Source organism: Drosophila yakuba, chromosome 2L, assembly GCF_016746365.2.
Source record: "Drosophila yakuba strain Tai18E2 chromosome 2L, Prin_Dyak_Tai18E2_2.1, whole genome shotgun sequence".
Lineage (NCBI taxonomy): Eukaryota > Metazoa > Arthropoda > Insecta > Diptera > Drosophilidae > Drosophila > Drosophila yakuba.
Window position 1 is genome coordinate 12,838,823 of NC_052527.2, and position 12,800 is coordinate 12,851,622.

A 12,800-nucleotide genomic window follows, 5' to 3' on the forward strand; every position below is an offset into this window, starting at 1 on the left:
GGTTGACTCAAAAGGAAAACAAAATTCAAAGTAATCATTCTAAAAACCGTAATTTAAAAAGTAATATTCGTTTGGTTGTCAAAAAAGGTAGTTTCGAAATGCCCGGAAAATCCCTGGGCATTCACCACAATTTCGATAGTGTGCGTTGGTACCGCGGAATGTCCGCCGTACAGATGAAGGCCTGTGATGGATTGCTGCACGCCTTGCGAGATGACATGGCGCAGGGATCCACGTACCGGGTGCGCCACTGTGTCCACCAGTTGGGCATCTATCCGCCGGTGGGAGCGAGGCAGATCAAGGATATCATTGCCATGAGTCAGGGCAGCGATCTGGCATTTTTGTGGTTCCTGTGGGAGTTCGCCTACAAGAGCCGCCGAAGGAGCAGAAAGGACAATTGGAACTTGGATTCGGAACACTATTCGGTGAACGAACAGTTGCTGTTGTCCGGCATTGCCCATTTGGATATGCCATCCACCCTGAGAGCCTTGGATGCTCTGCTGCCACCTGGAACTCAGTCGAAAAAGCTCAACTCGCCAGTGAAAACTGCACAGAGTTCTTCGAAGACAATCCGCCCAAAACCGAAAAATTATGCTCTGCCATATTTTGCTCCTCAGGTTCGACCTCGTAAATATATCCCAAAGTCCAAATACCGGCAACCTGAGACCAAGGTTCCCTTTCTGGAATATTCGCAATATAAGGATCGTATGCAGATAATCCCAAATGAGAAGCCTCGTTGGTTTGCCCAATACCGATTGTGTCCTGCTAAACGAGTGGTAGCCACAATGCTCACAGAGGAGCTCAACGGGCTCTCATTGCAATCTGACAACTATAATTTGGAGGACAAAGATCCCAAATGTGAAACACATCGCTTCTTGAAGGAGGCGGAGAATTTGCAGAAACAGGAAAAAATCTTCAATCAGCCATGTCTAGCCCAGCTGGATGTGGTAGGAGATGAGTTGAAAGCTCGCCGAAAGCACATCCTACAGGATATAGAAAACAATGTTAAAAGGGCGAGTAAAAATCTTGGTAGGCAAACAAAAAGACCTTCAAGCCCAGTTAAACATGCGAGAACTACGAGGAAAAACTGTGATTCCACCATGGTGATGGGTTTGGGTATCGAAGAGAATCCCAGGTTGCATTCGTATGCCCATTCATCGGAAAACTCGATCAGGGTTATGCTCATGAAGGGAAACGAGTCCCATCGCTGTGGAGCAGGTGACTGTGAAGTCCTGGATGTGGACTGCGACGTGAAGGACTCTACGGACATAAACATTAAACCACAATCTAAAAGTACTAGGAGTAGTTACAAGAGCCAAAATGTACTAAAGCAAAATCGAAAATCAATTGAAAAATCTACAAAGTCCATTGAAGAAAAGCCATTGAATTTCCCCACTTCAAGTTTTAAGAAGCTCGCAGATCTTATTCCCGCTTGCAGTCGAACTCTGCGTTGTCTGAAAAGATCAGCCACAAAGTGTCCTGAAGAGGAGACCTTCACCAACAGCACTATTGCTGGCATTCAGTTGGACCACCACAAGGTATTCGATATCCCATCGCCTCCTGTAGAGCCCTTGCCATGGGAGGACAAGGTCCTGGACTTGGAGGACAAGAAACCTGTGATCAAAAGGCTCTGCATTGATGCCCTTGGCAATAACGAATCCAAGTCCAAAAAGGAGTTGCAGCGAAATAAATTCTTTCCGCCAGTTTCACGAGCAGCTGCCAATTGTGCAGTGGATATGTTTCGTAAAAAAGTTGCAGAGACCAAGGAGAATTCAGCTGATAAGCATACCAAAAATAATGGGGGGGATATAGTCATCGATCCGGATGACGACGAGCAGATAGAAAATCTTCTGAAGGAAGCTCTTCGGGTTCTCCGCGGCAATCGGCAATACGTGCTAGCAACCTTTTCCAATGCCCACAAGATGCCCGTGCTCCTTGATTGGGTGGCGAATCGCTATGGCAAGTCGTACAATCGTGCTGGGATGAACTCGCTGGTGAAGAACTCGTTCCTGATATACGAGAGCGTCTACCAGGATGAGAAAGGGCACAAGCGGGATATGCTGAAACTGAAGAGATCAGTGACGGGTCTGGGTGCCTCCATCAGCTATGCCAGTCACAAGAAGTTCATGTCCCAAGTGAGCCAGAGGAAGGCCGAGTACCACAACAAACTCAATGAACTGGCACTGGAGCAGACGCGTCTTGCCTGGCTGGCAATGCGAGGATACTCGCACCTGGGCGGCAACATCAAGGACGCCTTCTTCGCCTACATGCCCGCCAGGCGGCAGGATATCAAGCGCCAGCATGTTTGGAAATCCTATGATTACAGGGATATGGTTAAACTTCGGCTGAGATCGCGCCCAATGTCCATCTAAAAATGGTGATTTTAAATTTCAGAATGTATTTCGATTTGCCATTTGGAAACCACATCCTCCAGGACCGGTTCCGCAGGACAGATCGAAAAACATGCATGTCCATTTGAAATCGCCATTACATTCCCTGGTTTGCACATATCTCGTGATCTGCTTAGTGGCTGGTACACTCGAAAAAACATTCAATGAAATTTGTCATTCGCCATTGCGGCCAACTACTTATGTAAACCAAACTATGTATAATCCCAATTAAAAATGCTGATGCCCAACTAAAACGCCATGGACGGCAAATGAATAGCAAACACGGCCGAGTCGGGGCTTAGTTTCAGATTTTCAGCTATCGCCTGGTCGCCAGATTGCCGATGGGCCGTTGTTGCTCATTAATTAAAAACGGGGTGGTGAAACCGGTTGGAGGTTGGAGTGTCAAACCCATTTCGCATGCCCCATGCCCCATGCCCCATGCCCCACGTCCCCTTTCCATGCCGCACTGAATGGCGGAAAAGTGGGAAAGCGGAAAGGGGGAAAAACAACAGACTGGCAAGCTGCTGGCCATGTAATGGCGCTCCAATGACGCACGTGACACGTGTGGCATGGCGCTGACAATTCAAAATCGACTCGCTGACAGCGGGCAGATGACGCAGCCAGGAGCACAGGAGGACAGGAGGACATTTTCGGGCGGCGACGTCCTGGCTGATGGCAGGCAGCGGTCTGCCCGCAGCACTTTGTGTATTGAATCGGTTGAGCATGTGACAGGATTATGATATAAATCATTGCATACTTTACGGCTGCGATCGATTTAAGGGCGTCTGGCATTTTTATTTTTTGATAAACTGAAACAACGGACGCGTTCCTGCAATTGATGAGAGCTTAATTATTTATTTACTTCATTATTTATATATTTAATTTGTATAGTGTAAGTCAGAAATCATCCTTTTTTTTGGGTAGTTACAGATACCTATTTGCTTTGTAAAATGTTTTGTTAATTAATACTTTTAAGCTTATTAAAGAAAATAAATTAAAATACTTTCAGCTTAATCGCATTTGATACCTTTTCATATATTTAAGTACCCTATAAATGTTAATATTTATATACATATGTATTAAAAGATGTATCAATAGCACGTCACAGATTATTAGCAGGTCAGTCACAAATTGTATGTTTTTCCCCCTTTGGAAACCGTTGGACCAACATACTTTTGTAGGTGTCTTAGTAAGACCCAATCACACAGGTCCCCGGGCGGATGTTTTTATACGGACCCTGCAGGAGCTGTCCGATAATCGCCGGGTGGTGCAATGAGCTTGGTGTGGCAGGAATCCGAACAATGCCCCCCGGAGACGGATCCCCCATTGGCAGTGCCATTTCCATGGCCATTATATTCAATTATACGACAATAACGTGGCGCTTAGGGCGCTGCGGTTCACGGGAATTGAAAATAATAATAATATGGGGGGTGGTAGTAATGGTGGGTGTGTTACGTTGAATAGATAAAAAGTGCAAGCTGGCTTTTCGGAATGGGGGGTTGATGGTCCGTGCACAAGGACTTGGCCAAACTATCAGCAAGAAATTATGATTAGCTTTTCGTTTTGCTAAAGTTTTCGACCGCAGTCAGCTGTGGTGGGGCACTTGCGAGCTGCCATCGCATACTTTGCGGCACTAATCCGCCGGGCGGACGGACCAAGGACTACGGACAACACACAACGGACAGCGGGCAACGGACAGCGGATTTCGGACGGACAGCGGATTTCGGACGGACAGCACATCAGTGGAGCATGAATCGTGGAACCTGAGAACAAAAAAAAGGGAATTTCCGCAAGCGCAACGTTTTAATTTGACTCTTGATTGTTATGCCATTGTTGCCTAGCATTGTGCATTCCGCATTCTACACTCGACATTCAGCGCCCTTAACTCTGTGTGGGCTCTTTGTGTAATCGCCGCTAATGCGCCCGAAATTGTGCTAAACGATATCCATGCTGAAGCCTTACCCTCCAGCACATCCCAACACATCCCAGCACATCCCATTTCCGCCCACCAATTTTCGAGACTCCCGGACCGCGGGCTATTAAGCAACTAAGGGCTGTGCGTTACAATAACCAAGTTTTAAAGCCCCGAGAAATAGGGATGCTATTTTTCTGACTTATCGCAGGATTATGAATCGTGGCCCATTTGACTTTCCTGGGCATTGTGATTTGCATTTGCACGCAACATTTGTTAAATTTCTATCGTCTATCGTCATGTATGTCATTTCACTTAATTATGCCATTTACTTTGCATACAAAGCTGCCACAAGTTTGCTCCCAAAATTCTTGGACAAATTTTCGGGGAAGAGGCGAGGCAGTTTTCCAGCACAGAACAATTTGTCACAATTATTGCACACGAAATGACAGGCAGATGAAAGCCAAGCAGCTGGAAAACAAGCTCCGGCTCCGGAAAAGTCGACTCCAAGTAGGCGAGCCGTACTTTGACAAGTTAAATGTGTTCTGGGCCTGCACAATGATGCAGCAAATGCTCGCCGGAATATTCAGTAGCAGGCGTAGGAATGGGGAGCATGAGGAGGAGAAGGAGGAGCAGCGGGGCGAGTGAGCCAGGTGGCTTGGGCAAACGTGTCCAAAATTTTGTCATATTTTTTGGTTAATTTCTAAAATGCAAATCATCGATGTCCTGGCCGAGCGGAGCACGTCCTGTCGCCTTTTTGACAAATTTGCCCGCACTGCTCGTGCGGCAATGTGCTCGTCACAACTTTCTGTGGCAAGGAATATCATGGATCCGGTTGCCTTTTTGTAATTTTCCATCCTGCAAAAACCCGTGCCTGTCGATGTGAATGTCGATCGTTATGTTTTCCATGGAGCAGGCAGTCGCTCATTTGTTTGCAGCTTATTCGCATAGTTGATGTGGCTTTGCTGCATGGTTCAGAGAGCCATGGCTCCAATGGGCCATGTTATGCAAAGTTGGCATTTCCATTTCCTGCCTTTGTTTGCCCATTCCTTGGTTTGTTTAAGCTTAAATAGTCCTACGAATGCAACTAAATTGGATTATTTTTATACCCGTTACTCGTACTAGATTCGTTGACAAGTATGTAAAAAATATAAGTATGTATAAAATATATATATTCTTGGATCAGGATTCAGTTAATGAATTATTTTTATAATCGGAAAGCAACCCGCACCACGCACCCCGCACCCTAATTCCATTTTAGTTAATTTAAATTATTAAATAAATGAATTAATAACTTATTTTTGTAATTTCCTTATGTCGGAATGCACCCCGCACCCTAATTCCATTTTAGTTATTTACAATAATTAAATAAATGAAATAATAACTTATTTTTATAATTTCCTAATAGTCGGAAAGCTGGAATATTGTTGTGTTTGAACATTTCTATCTTAATACTGAATCATGATCGTTTTCGAACACCACATAGGAAAGCAACTTCGATGATCAATCTTCACCTTCTTTAACCATATGACATTCAGAGTGTAGAGCTTTCGTAAAGCTCGGACCGGTTCTCTCCAAATCCGAACTGCGCATGCGCAGCCGTCTCGCTGCAGTTTCCACGGCGCAGGGCGAAAGCAGAGAAGGTGTTGGTGTTGGAGACTTTTGGGCGTTAAAACTCATTCTACAAGCGATCGGATCGCACAGTTGAGTTCGAGACGTAGACGCGTGCGCACCTACACGAGCTTGGTGAGTCCCGATTTCTGCGAGTGTAGTGCGGCTGATGTGGTGAACCAAGTGAATCAAGTGCATTGATGGCGGACTGCGCTTACATGCCGTTTAAAGTGGCGCAAAGCATATCAATTTGCAATATTAAAAAATAATCTATCTGTCCGTGCAGGTTAATGTCGGCTAACGAAATGGCGCTGGTGAAAATATGCATATTTGCTTTGGCTTTGGCCGTGGGTAAGTGTGGAAAAAGCTCTTAATTGCATTTGCCAATTAATGATACGTCAATACCATGGCGTGCAAAATGTCCCTGTGCAAACGCCATTTGAATAATGTGCCGTGACTTTAATGCTCTTCTGCTCTCGGCGAAAACAATCGCCTCTAATTGTTGGCCGCACCCAAAACAAACAGCAACAAACGTACAGGTCAGCCTACAAACAAGCGAGCAACGCAACAAACAAACGAACAAATAAACGAACAAAAACCAGCATAATAGCGACAAACAAACCCCATATGCAAATGCGGTATGCAGAATGCAGCGTGCAGAAGCAACTAAGCTGAAAAATATTGTTGTTAACATTATTGGCGACCATGTTTATGCATATCTGCAGTGTTTGCAATTCTGGCCAAACCACTCTCATCATGTCAACTGTTGTCCGATTTCGATGGCACAGAACACGTGTAAATGCCACATGTAGCATATATGGCATCTATGGCATATAGCACACTCGTCTACCATATAGCACTTGCTGTTGTTGCTGCCAATTTGCATGACTTTTGTTATTCGGTTTTCATACCCGTTACTCCTTGTTTAACAGGGTATACTAGATTCGATTAGTAATTACCAAGTATTTATAAATTTAGAAAATCTATAAGCTGGAATGTTGTGTTACGATATACAGATACTAGAGACTTATGGATTCGTACAGAGTGCAAATCGGGGGTATCTGATAGTCGAGATATATAGCTGAAGCGGTCTCTCTTGATTGGTATAGAATTACAAGTGCGAACCCATTGGCATTCCAATTGCAATTGGCGAAATTCGGCAATTTAATTTTCTGGCAAATTTTCTGCTCATCTATTGTGTGAAAGCTCATTAAAAATTTGTTTGTCTCCAATGTGCGGGACATTAAAAATGCATATTGTTAACTCGCCGGCATAAAACAGACATATATTAAACAAATTGATAGGCGAGCAACTGTTGCACTCGGGGGCGTAAGCTGAATTTGGTAATCACATTAAAATGGCTATTGAAAAATATGCCAACAGCTCATAATTAAATGTATTGCAGTTTCGGGGCCGACGGGTGAAAGCAAATTAAATTGCCAGTTAATTGAGGGAAAAACTCGCCGCGTTGAGACAAAGGAAAAGTTTTAATTTGATTGCAAACATGTTTGCGTGAAAAGTTTATAATGTGTGTTTGCCCATCTAGAGAGTCAGACGACGAACACCTAACACCTTTCCCTCCACATATAAAAATCTCTTACATCCAATTTAACAAACCGGTCGGTTCTATGTCAATCTCGCATCAGTTCAGTGAATGACATGAAAAAGTGCTTCAATCTGTTTATTTTTAATCTATTTAATGTTCATTGAACCTAACACGCTGCCTGCACGCACTTTCCCAAGATGACAGCCTCGACACCCACGACACCCACAACGACGTATGTGACTGGAATCGAAAATCCAAAGATCCAAAAACCGATCCAAAGCGGGCCACAATGCGTATTATAGCCACCTCCGCCTGCTTCGCAATAGGCAGTCAATTAATCTAGTCTAACCGGACTGGGAACCGATTCAAGCGGTCCAGGACCGGGTTGAACCAGGCCCGTTGACAACGACTGACTCCGACTCCGACTCCGACTCCAATTCCAATTCCGACTGCGACTGTGACTGCGAACTCCATGGCAAACTCCATGGCAAACTTGTTGACAGACTGTCAGAGCGACGCGACGGCCCCCAACCAAGTGGACCAAGTTGACGAGCCCAAAAAAGCCAGGCCCAAACCGCATAGGCCACGCTTCGCTTGGCTCACTCGCTGTGCGGCGATATAAAAAAACGGGGGGCCATAAAAATGAAAGGACAATACCTATTCAGGAGCAGGTCGTAAGGGAAATGCCCTTGGGGGAAAACCATTTGAGGCAATTACTAAAGAAACGAGGAAACACGTTAATATTCGTAGGGTTAAATGTAATTTTTTGCTTCATAAGATACAACCATTATTGCACATTTAATTCTACACTATATTTAACCTATATAACCTATTAAAAGGTTACTAGTGATTGAGAGCTTAAATTTGGTCAATTAAATATGTTGAATTTACATGTATTTGCAATTTTAAACATAAAACTCTAACGTATCTAACTGATTTAGGTAAAATTAATGTCAATATGTGTAAAATCATCAATTATTTAATTAATTACGACTTTGGTTGTCATTTAAAATCTTAAAATTAAAACGAACAGGCAGCTGGAAAAAAGTTGTACAATAATGCAATTATGCGTTTGGTTTGGCTTTAGTTAAATTCATTGAAAATTTCAATTTGAACGCTGTCGAATAAGTGTGAATTTATAAAACTAAAAATCAATTAATAATATCTGGTGTGGTGAGGCATGTTCGTTCACATTAAAGCCTATTTCTAAAGCCAAAGCTTTCATTTGTGTGTAATTCACAGTTTCGTATGCAACTGTTTCGTTTTTGTACTGTTTTTCGTTGAACTCCTTGGCAAGAGTATTTGCCCAGTGAACTATGAAGCTTTGGTTACTTTTTCTTTCCAGCTTCTTGTTTGGGTTGGGGTACATTTTTTTGTTTTTCACCAGATGCCGGGTCGTGTACGAAACATGTTTCAATGACAAGCGACAGCTGCAACACCAGCAGCAACACCAGAAGCATCAGCAGCAACTTGCTGTTGTTGGCTTAAATGTTGGCCGACACTTCACGCACTAATTGCTCTGTGGAATTGTTTCTTTATTAACGTTTAATCGAATGTCAGCCGAGCGACGTCAGCATCACCATCACCATCACCATCAGCATCAGCAACTTGCTGGCATTGTTGATGTTCACTGCGGCTGCCGAACGAAAATTGAAATCGTCTTTTCTTGTTTCTCCGCTCGCTTGCCTTTTTACTGAAGTACTATGTATCTACATATATACATACACATAATATATATATTTATTTTTGGAATTTTTGCTCTGCCTGATTGGAGTGGTTTACCTTGAGGAGAGTTGCACCCGCCCGTTAACTGGATGCATTTGCAGCAAAAGTTGTTGCAACTTGCAGGAAGTGCGTGGCAATGTCTCGGTTTTCCGAACTGTTTGCCACCGGGTTTTCAAGGCTGGGTGGGTTGGCATCAGCTGATCAGCGGCTTAGATCAGCTGTTAATGGGTCCGTAAACCGGGCTTTGTAATCCCCGAGAGACTTTCACTTTTAAGGTCGCCCCAATCCAGTGGCCTGTGTCGCAATCAAAGCGCCAACTCATATACATATCGCTACATATTGGTTGCTATTTGTTGAGTAGCCGCAAACGGGTTTTCACGCAAACATAGTGGAAACGTTGGGCAAAAAACAAAAGGCAAAAACGTGCAAGAAACACTTGGAAAAAAAATGCAGACGTATTTTAATAACAACTTAAAATAATGTACATTTTAAGAAGCTTAAAAGTTAGGTATTTTGAATTTAAATTGTCAAATTTGTGCAGTAACAAAAGCATGAAATATGTTTCATTTATTATAATAATAGTATGTGTAGTTTTTGGCTTAAGACAGCTTTAAAGTCAAAATAGGAATTCAACTTGAAAAGTCTACTGCTATTACATTGCTAAATAATCAAAAGCAATGTTCAAATCAATTTCTCTCTCTAAAACAATCAACAGAGGAGTATTGTCAAAAGCTTCAACTAGATTAGATCCTGGAAATAAATTCACAAGCTTAGCAAAGTGTTTACACTCGTGACAAACGAACATGGAAAATATTGTTAAATTTCACACTCGATTAGGCACCATTTATTTAATAGATTAGCTTAGCATTTTGTTGCCGCATAGTATAAGAATAATTGTCGGAAACTGTGAGGCTTTGCTGCAATTTAATAACGAAACCATTGAGTGCAATGTAGTAAAAGGTTAAATACAGTTTAAAGTTTTATTTATATGGGAGTTGATGGGAGAAGTTTGTGATATTTCATAAACCAGTTATTGCAGAGAGTTTCCATCAACAAAGTAGATTAAAGCCACAAGCAAGGACATTTTGTGTGTTATTTATGTATGGACTGCGTTTACATGTGTATATCTCAAATTCCAACTACCTTCTCTGCAGCTCTGACCGCAACCCAAGCGCAGGAGTCGAGAGGCGGTTTCCGTGGCAGCAACAGCCAGTTCCGCGTGGGTCCTGGACATCCGCCCTCGCAGCGCCATTTGCCTCCACGAAACCGCGATCCCGTCCAGGAGGCATCGGTGGTGCCAAAGAGCAAACAGACGGCGGCGGAGAAGGAGTACGAGCCCACCGAGGAGTGCCCGGAGCCCAATGGCTTCTATCCGGACAGCAAGCAGTGCGACAAGTACTATGCCTGCCTGTAAGTGACCAACAAGTAGAAGACACCCCCACGGCCACGGGGCGTATGAGTAATGCTGCATGCTTAATGCCACATTGACCACCTTTGCAGGGATGGTGTGCCCACGGAGCGACTGTGTGCCGATGGCATGGTCTTCAATGACTACTCGCCCATCGAGGAGAAGTGCGATCTGCCCTACAACATTGACTGCATGAAGCGAAGCAACCTACGTGAGTATAGCTCCTTAATTTGTAAGACCCCACCTCACAAATCCCAAGAATCCTCCTCCTATATACTCGTATATATAGTATGTATAGTACATATCTGGCTCCATCTCCTCCTGGGCAGAAAATCGGGCAATAAACGCGCTCCGTGCTCGCACTTATTTGCTCGTTACTTCTGGGCTGCGCTTTTTGTTAACTTATTTATTATGCAAACGGCATGCGCAGCGGTTAACCCAAATTGTTGTCGTCAATAGGTCTTCGGTCTTCGGTCTTCGGTCTTGGTCTTGGCGGTGCTTTGTTTTCATTTTTTTCGCCTCCACCATAGACTTGTTTTATTCGTGACTTTATTATTTCCCCAGCGCCCGAGTCGCGCCATCGAAATTTTAAGCCCAATTCCATGGCAATTGGCTTCCCGCGGCTTTAAACTTGCCGGCAATTCAGTTTACTCTGTCGTCTGCCACGTGTGTGTGGGAGTAGCATACTTCAAACTTTCCGACAAAAGACTTTTATTAAAGTTCTCTCGATGAGAGTTTCTTGCAACAACGCTATGAAAAAGTGGTTTAAAGAAACTTTAAGAATTTTACCATACAATTTGTGGGGGCACTTTTTAATATTAAATATTAGTGCACGTTTTAGTTTTTACATAAATGATTTGCCACCAGCCATCAAGGCAATTAGTGCACATTGTGCAGGCCCATTAGCAATTTCAATTACCTTTGTCTCCTGTTGACATATAACGTTGCCATGGCATATATGCATATAGTTCGCAAAGCATACAGCACCTGAATAAATGTGTGTCTAGTACATTGTGCTGGCCGTAATGTATTTACGGATGTGCAAAAAGGGATTTTACGAACATACAGACAGTTACCTTATGCGTGGAAAGTTCAAGGATGCATAGATGGAATATTCTATTTGGTAATTTCTTCGTTCTCCAATCCCAGAAACACCTCAGCCATCGCTTCACTGTCCCCGCAAGAACGGATACTTTGGTCACGAGAAGCCAGGCATCTGCGACAAGTTCTACTTCTGCGTGGATGGTCAGTTCAACATGATTACCTGTCCAGCTGGCCTGGTCTTCAATCCCAAGACGGGCATCTGCGGCTGGCCTGACCAGGTGGGCGTCACCGGCTGCAAGTCGGAGGACGTGTTCGACTTTGAGTGCCCCAAGGTGAACGAGAGCATCGCCGTGACCCATCCCCGCTACGCCGATCCCAACGATTGCCAGTTCTTCTACGTCTGCGTCAACGGAGATCTGCCCAGGCGAAACGGATGCAAGCTGGGCCAGGTCTTCGACGAGGAGAAGGAGACCTGCGACTGGGCACGCAAGGTGCCCGACTGGTAATATATGGTTATCCTTCCTACTTCACATCTCTAATATCTCTATTCCATTTCAGTGCCGACTGGTACAAGGATCGTCTGACCGACAAGGAGCTGGATGAGCTGGAGAACCCGAAGCCCAAGACCACGACCACCAAGAGGCCACCACGTGTCCGCGGTCAGTCGAGGCGTAAGCCCCAGCCAAAGCGTGTGGAACCGGAGCAGGATAAGGAGGAGGAGGAGGAGTAGGCCTGATCCCCCCGACTGTTTTAGTCTTAAGTGAATCCCCACTGATTGTCACCATTAAACGAGTGCAGAAGGTACACCTAACCGTTGATCGCCTTACTCCAACTGGGTAATGTCATGGGGCCAAGCGTATCACTTGATGCTGCTGGGCAATCCGCGGATGCCAGGGGAATTAGCCCCAACCCCGCTGCTTCGTTCTCGATTCCCAAAGCTCCGGCGAATGTAATATGCATGGGAATTTGTGTGAGGAGCAGTTGATGTGGTGCCAAAACGAGAGGATTTTATGCGCATCCAGTGTGCACAATCCGTGCACTCTGCGATGTCCTCGTGTCCTGTCCCCTCGTCCTCGTCCTCATCCTCATCCCCCTTCTCGTCCTGGTCCTCGTTGTGCCCGTGACATGACGAAATCAATGCAGCTCCCTGCCCAACTCTTTGCGAGA

At 44.5% G+C, this 12,800-nt stretch overlaps 2 protein-coding genes across 2 annotated transcripts; both read left to right on the forward strand.

Annotated features, from left to right (window-relative positions):
• Positions 1-2,641, forward strand: LOC6527951. The gene has a single exon (XM_002088982.4). It carries the CDS (start codon positions 99-101, stop codon positions 2,367-2,369), a length of 2,271 nt encoding a protein of 756 aa, XP_002089018.1. The 5' UTR covers positions 1-98; the 3' UTR covers positions 2,370-2,641.
• A 3,304-nt stretch (positions 2,642-5,945) lies between these two features.
• Positions 5,946-12,444, forward strand: LOC6527953 (protein obstructor-E). Its single transcript, XM_002088984.3, has 6 exons — positions 5,946-6,045; positions 6,197-6,261; positions 10,336-10,591; positions 10,682-10,800; positions 11,739-12,135; positions 12,192-12,444. Exons 2-6 carry the CDS (start codon positions 6,201-6,203, stop codon positions 12,361-12,363), a joined length of 1,005 nt encoding a protein of 334 aa, XP_002089020.1. The 5' UTR covers positions 5,946-6,045; positions 6,197-6,200; the 3' UTR covers positions 12,364-12,444.
• The last annotated feature ends 356 nt before the right edge of the window (positions 12,445-12,800 follow it).

Excerpts from the sequence above, each read along its gene's own strand:
- LOC6527953 (XM_002088984.3), top strand. The coding sequence starts at position 6,201 with ATGTCGGCTAACGAAATGGCGCTGGTGAAAATATGCATATTTGCTTTG. Across the intron at positions 10,801-11,738 it reads CATGAAGCGAAGCAACCTAC|AAACACCTCAGCCATCGCTT; the intron begins GTGAGTATAGCT and ends CTCCAATCCCAG. Across the intron at positions 12,136-12,191 it reads GCACGCAAGGTGCCCGACTG|TGCCGACTGGTACAAGGATC; the intron begins GTAATATATGGT and ends ATTCCATTTCAG.
- LOC6527951 (XM_002088982.4), top strand. The coding sequence starts at position 99 with ATGCCCGGAAAATCCCTGGGCATTCACCACAATTTCGATAGTGTGCGT.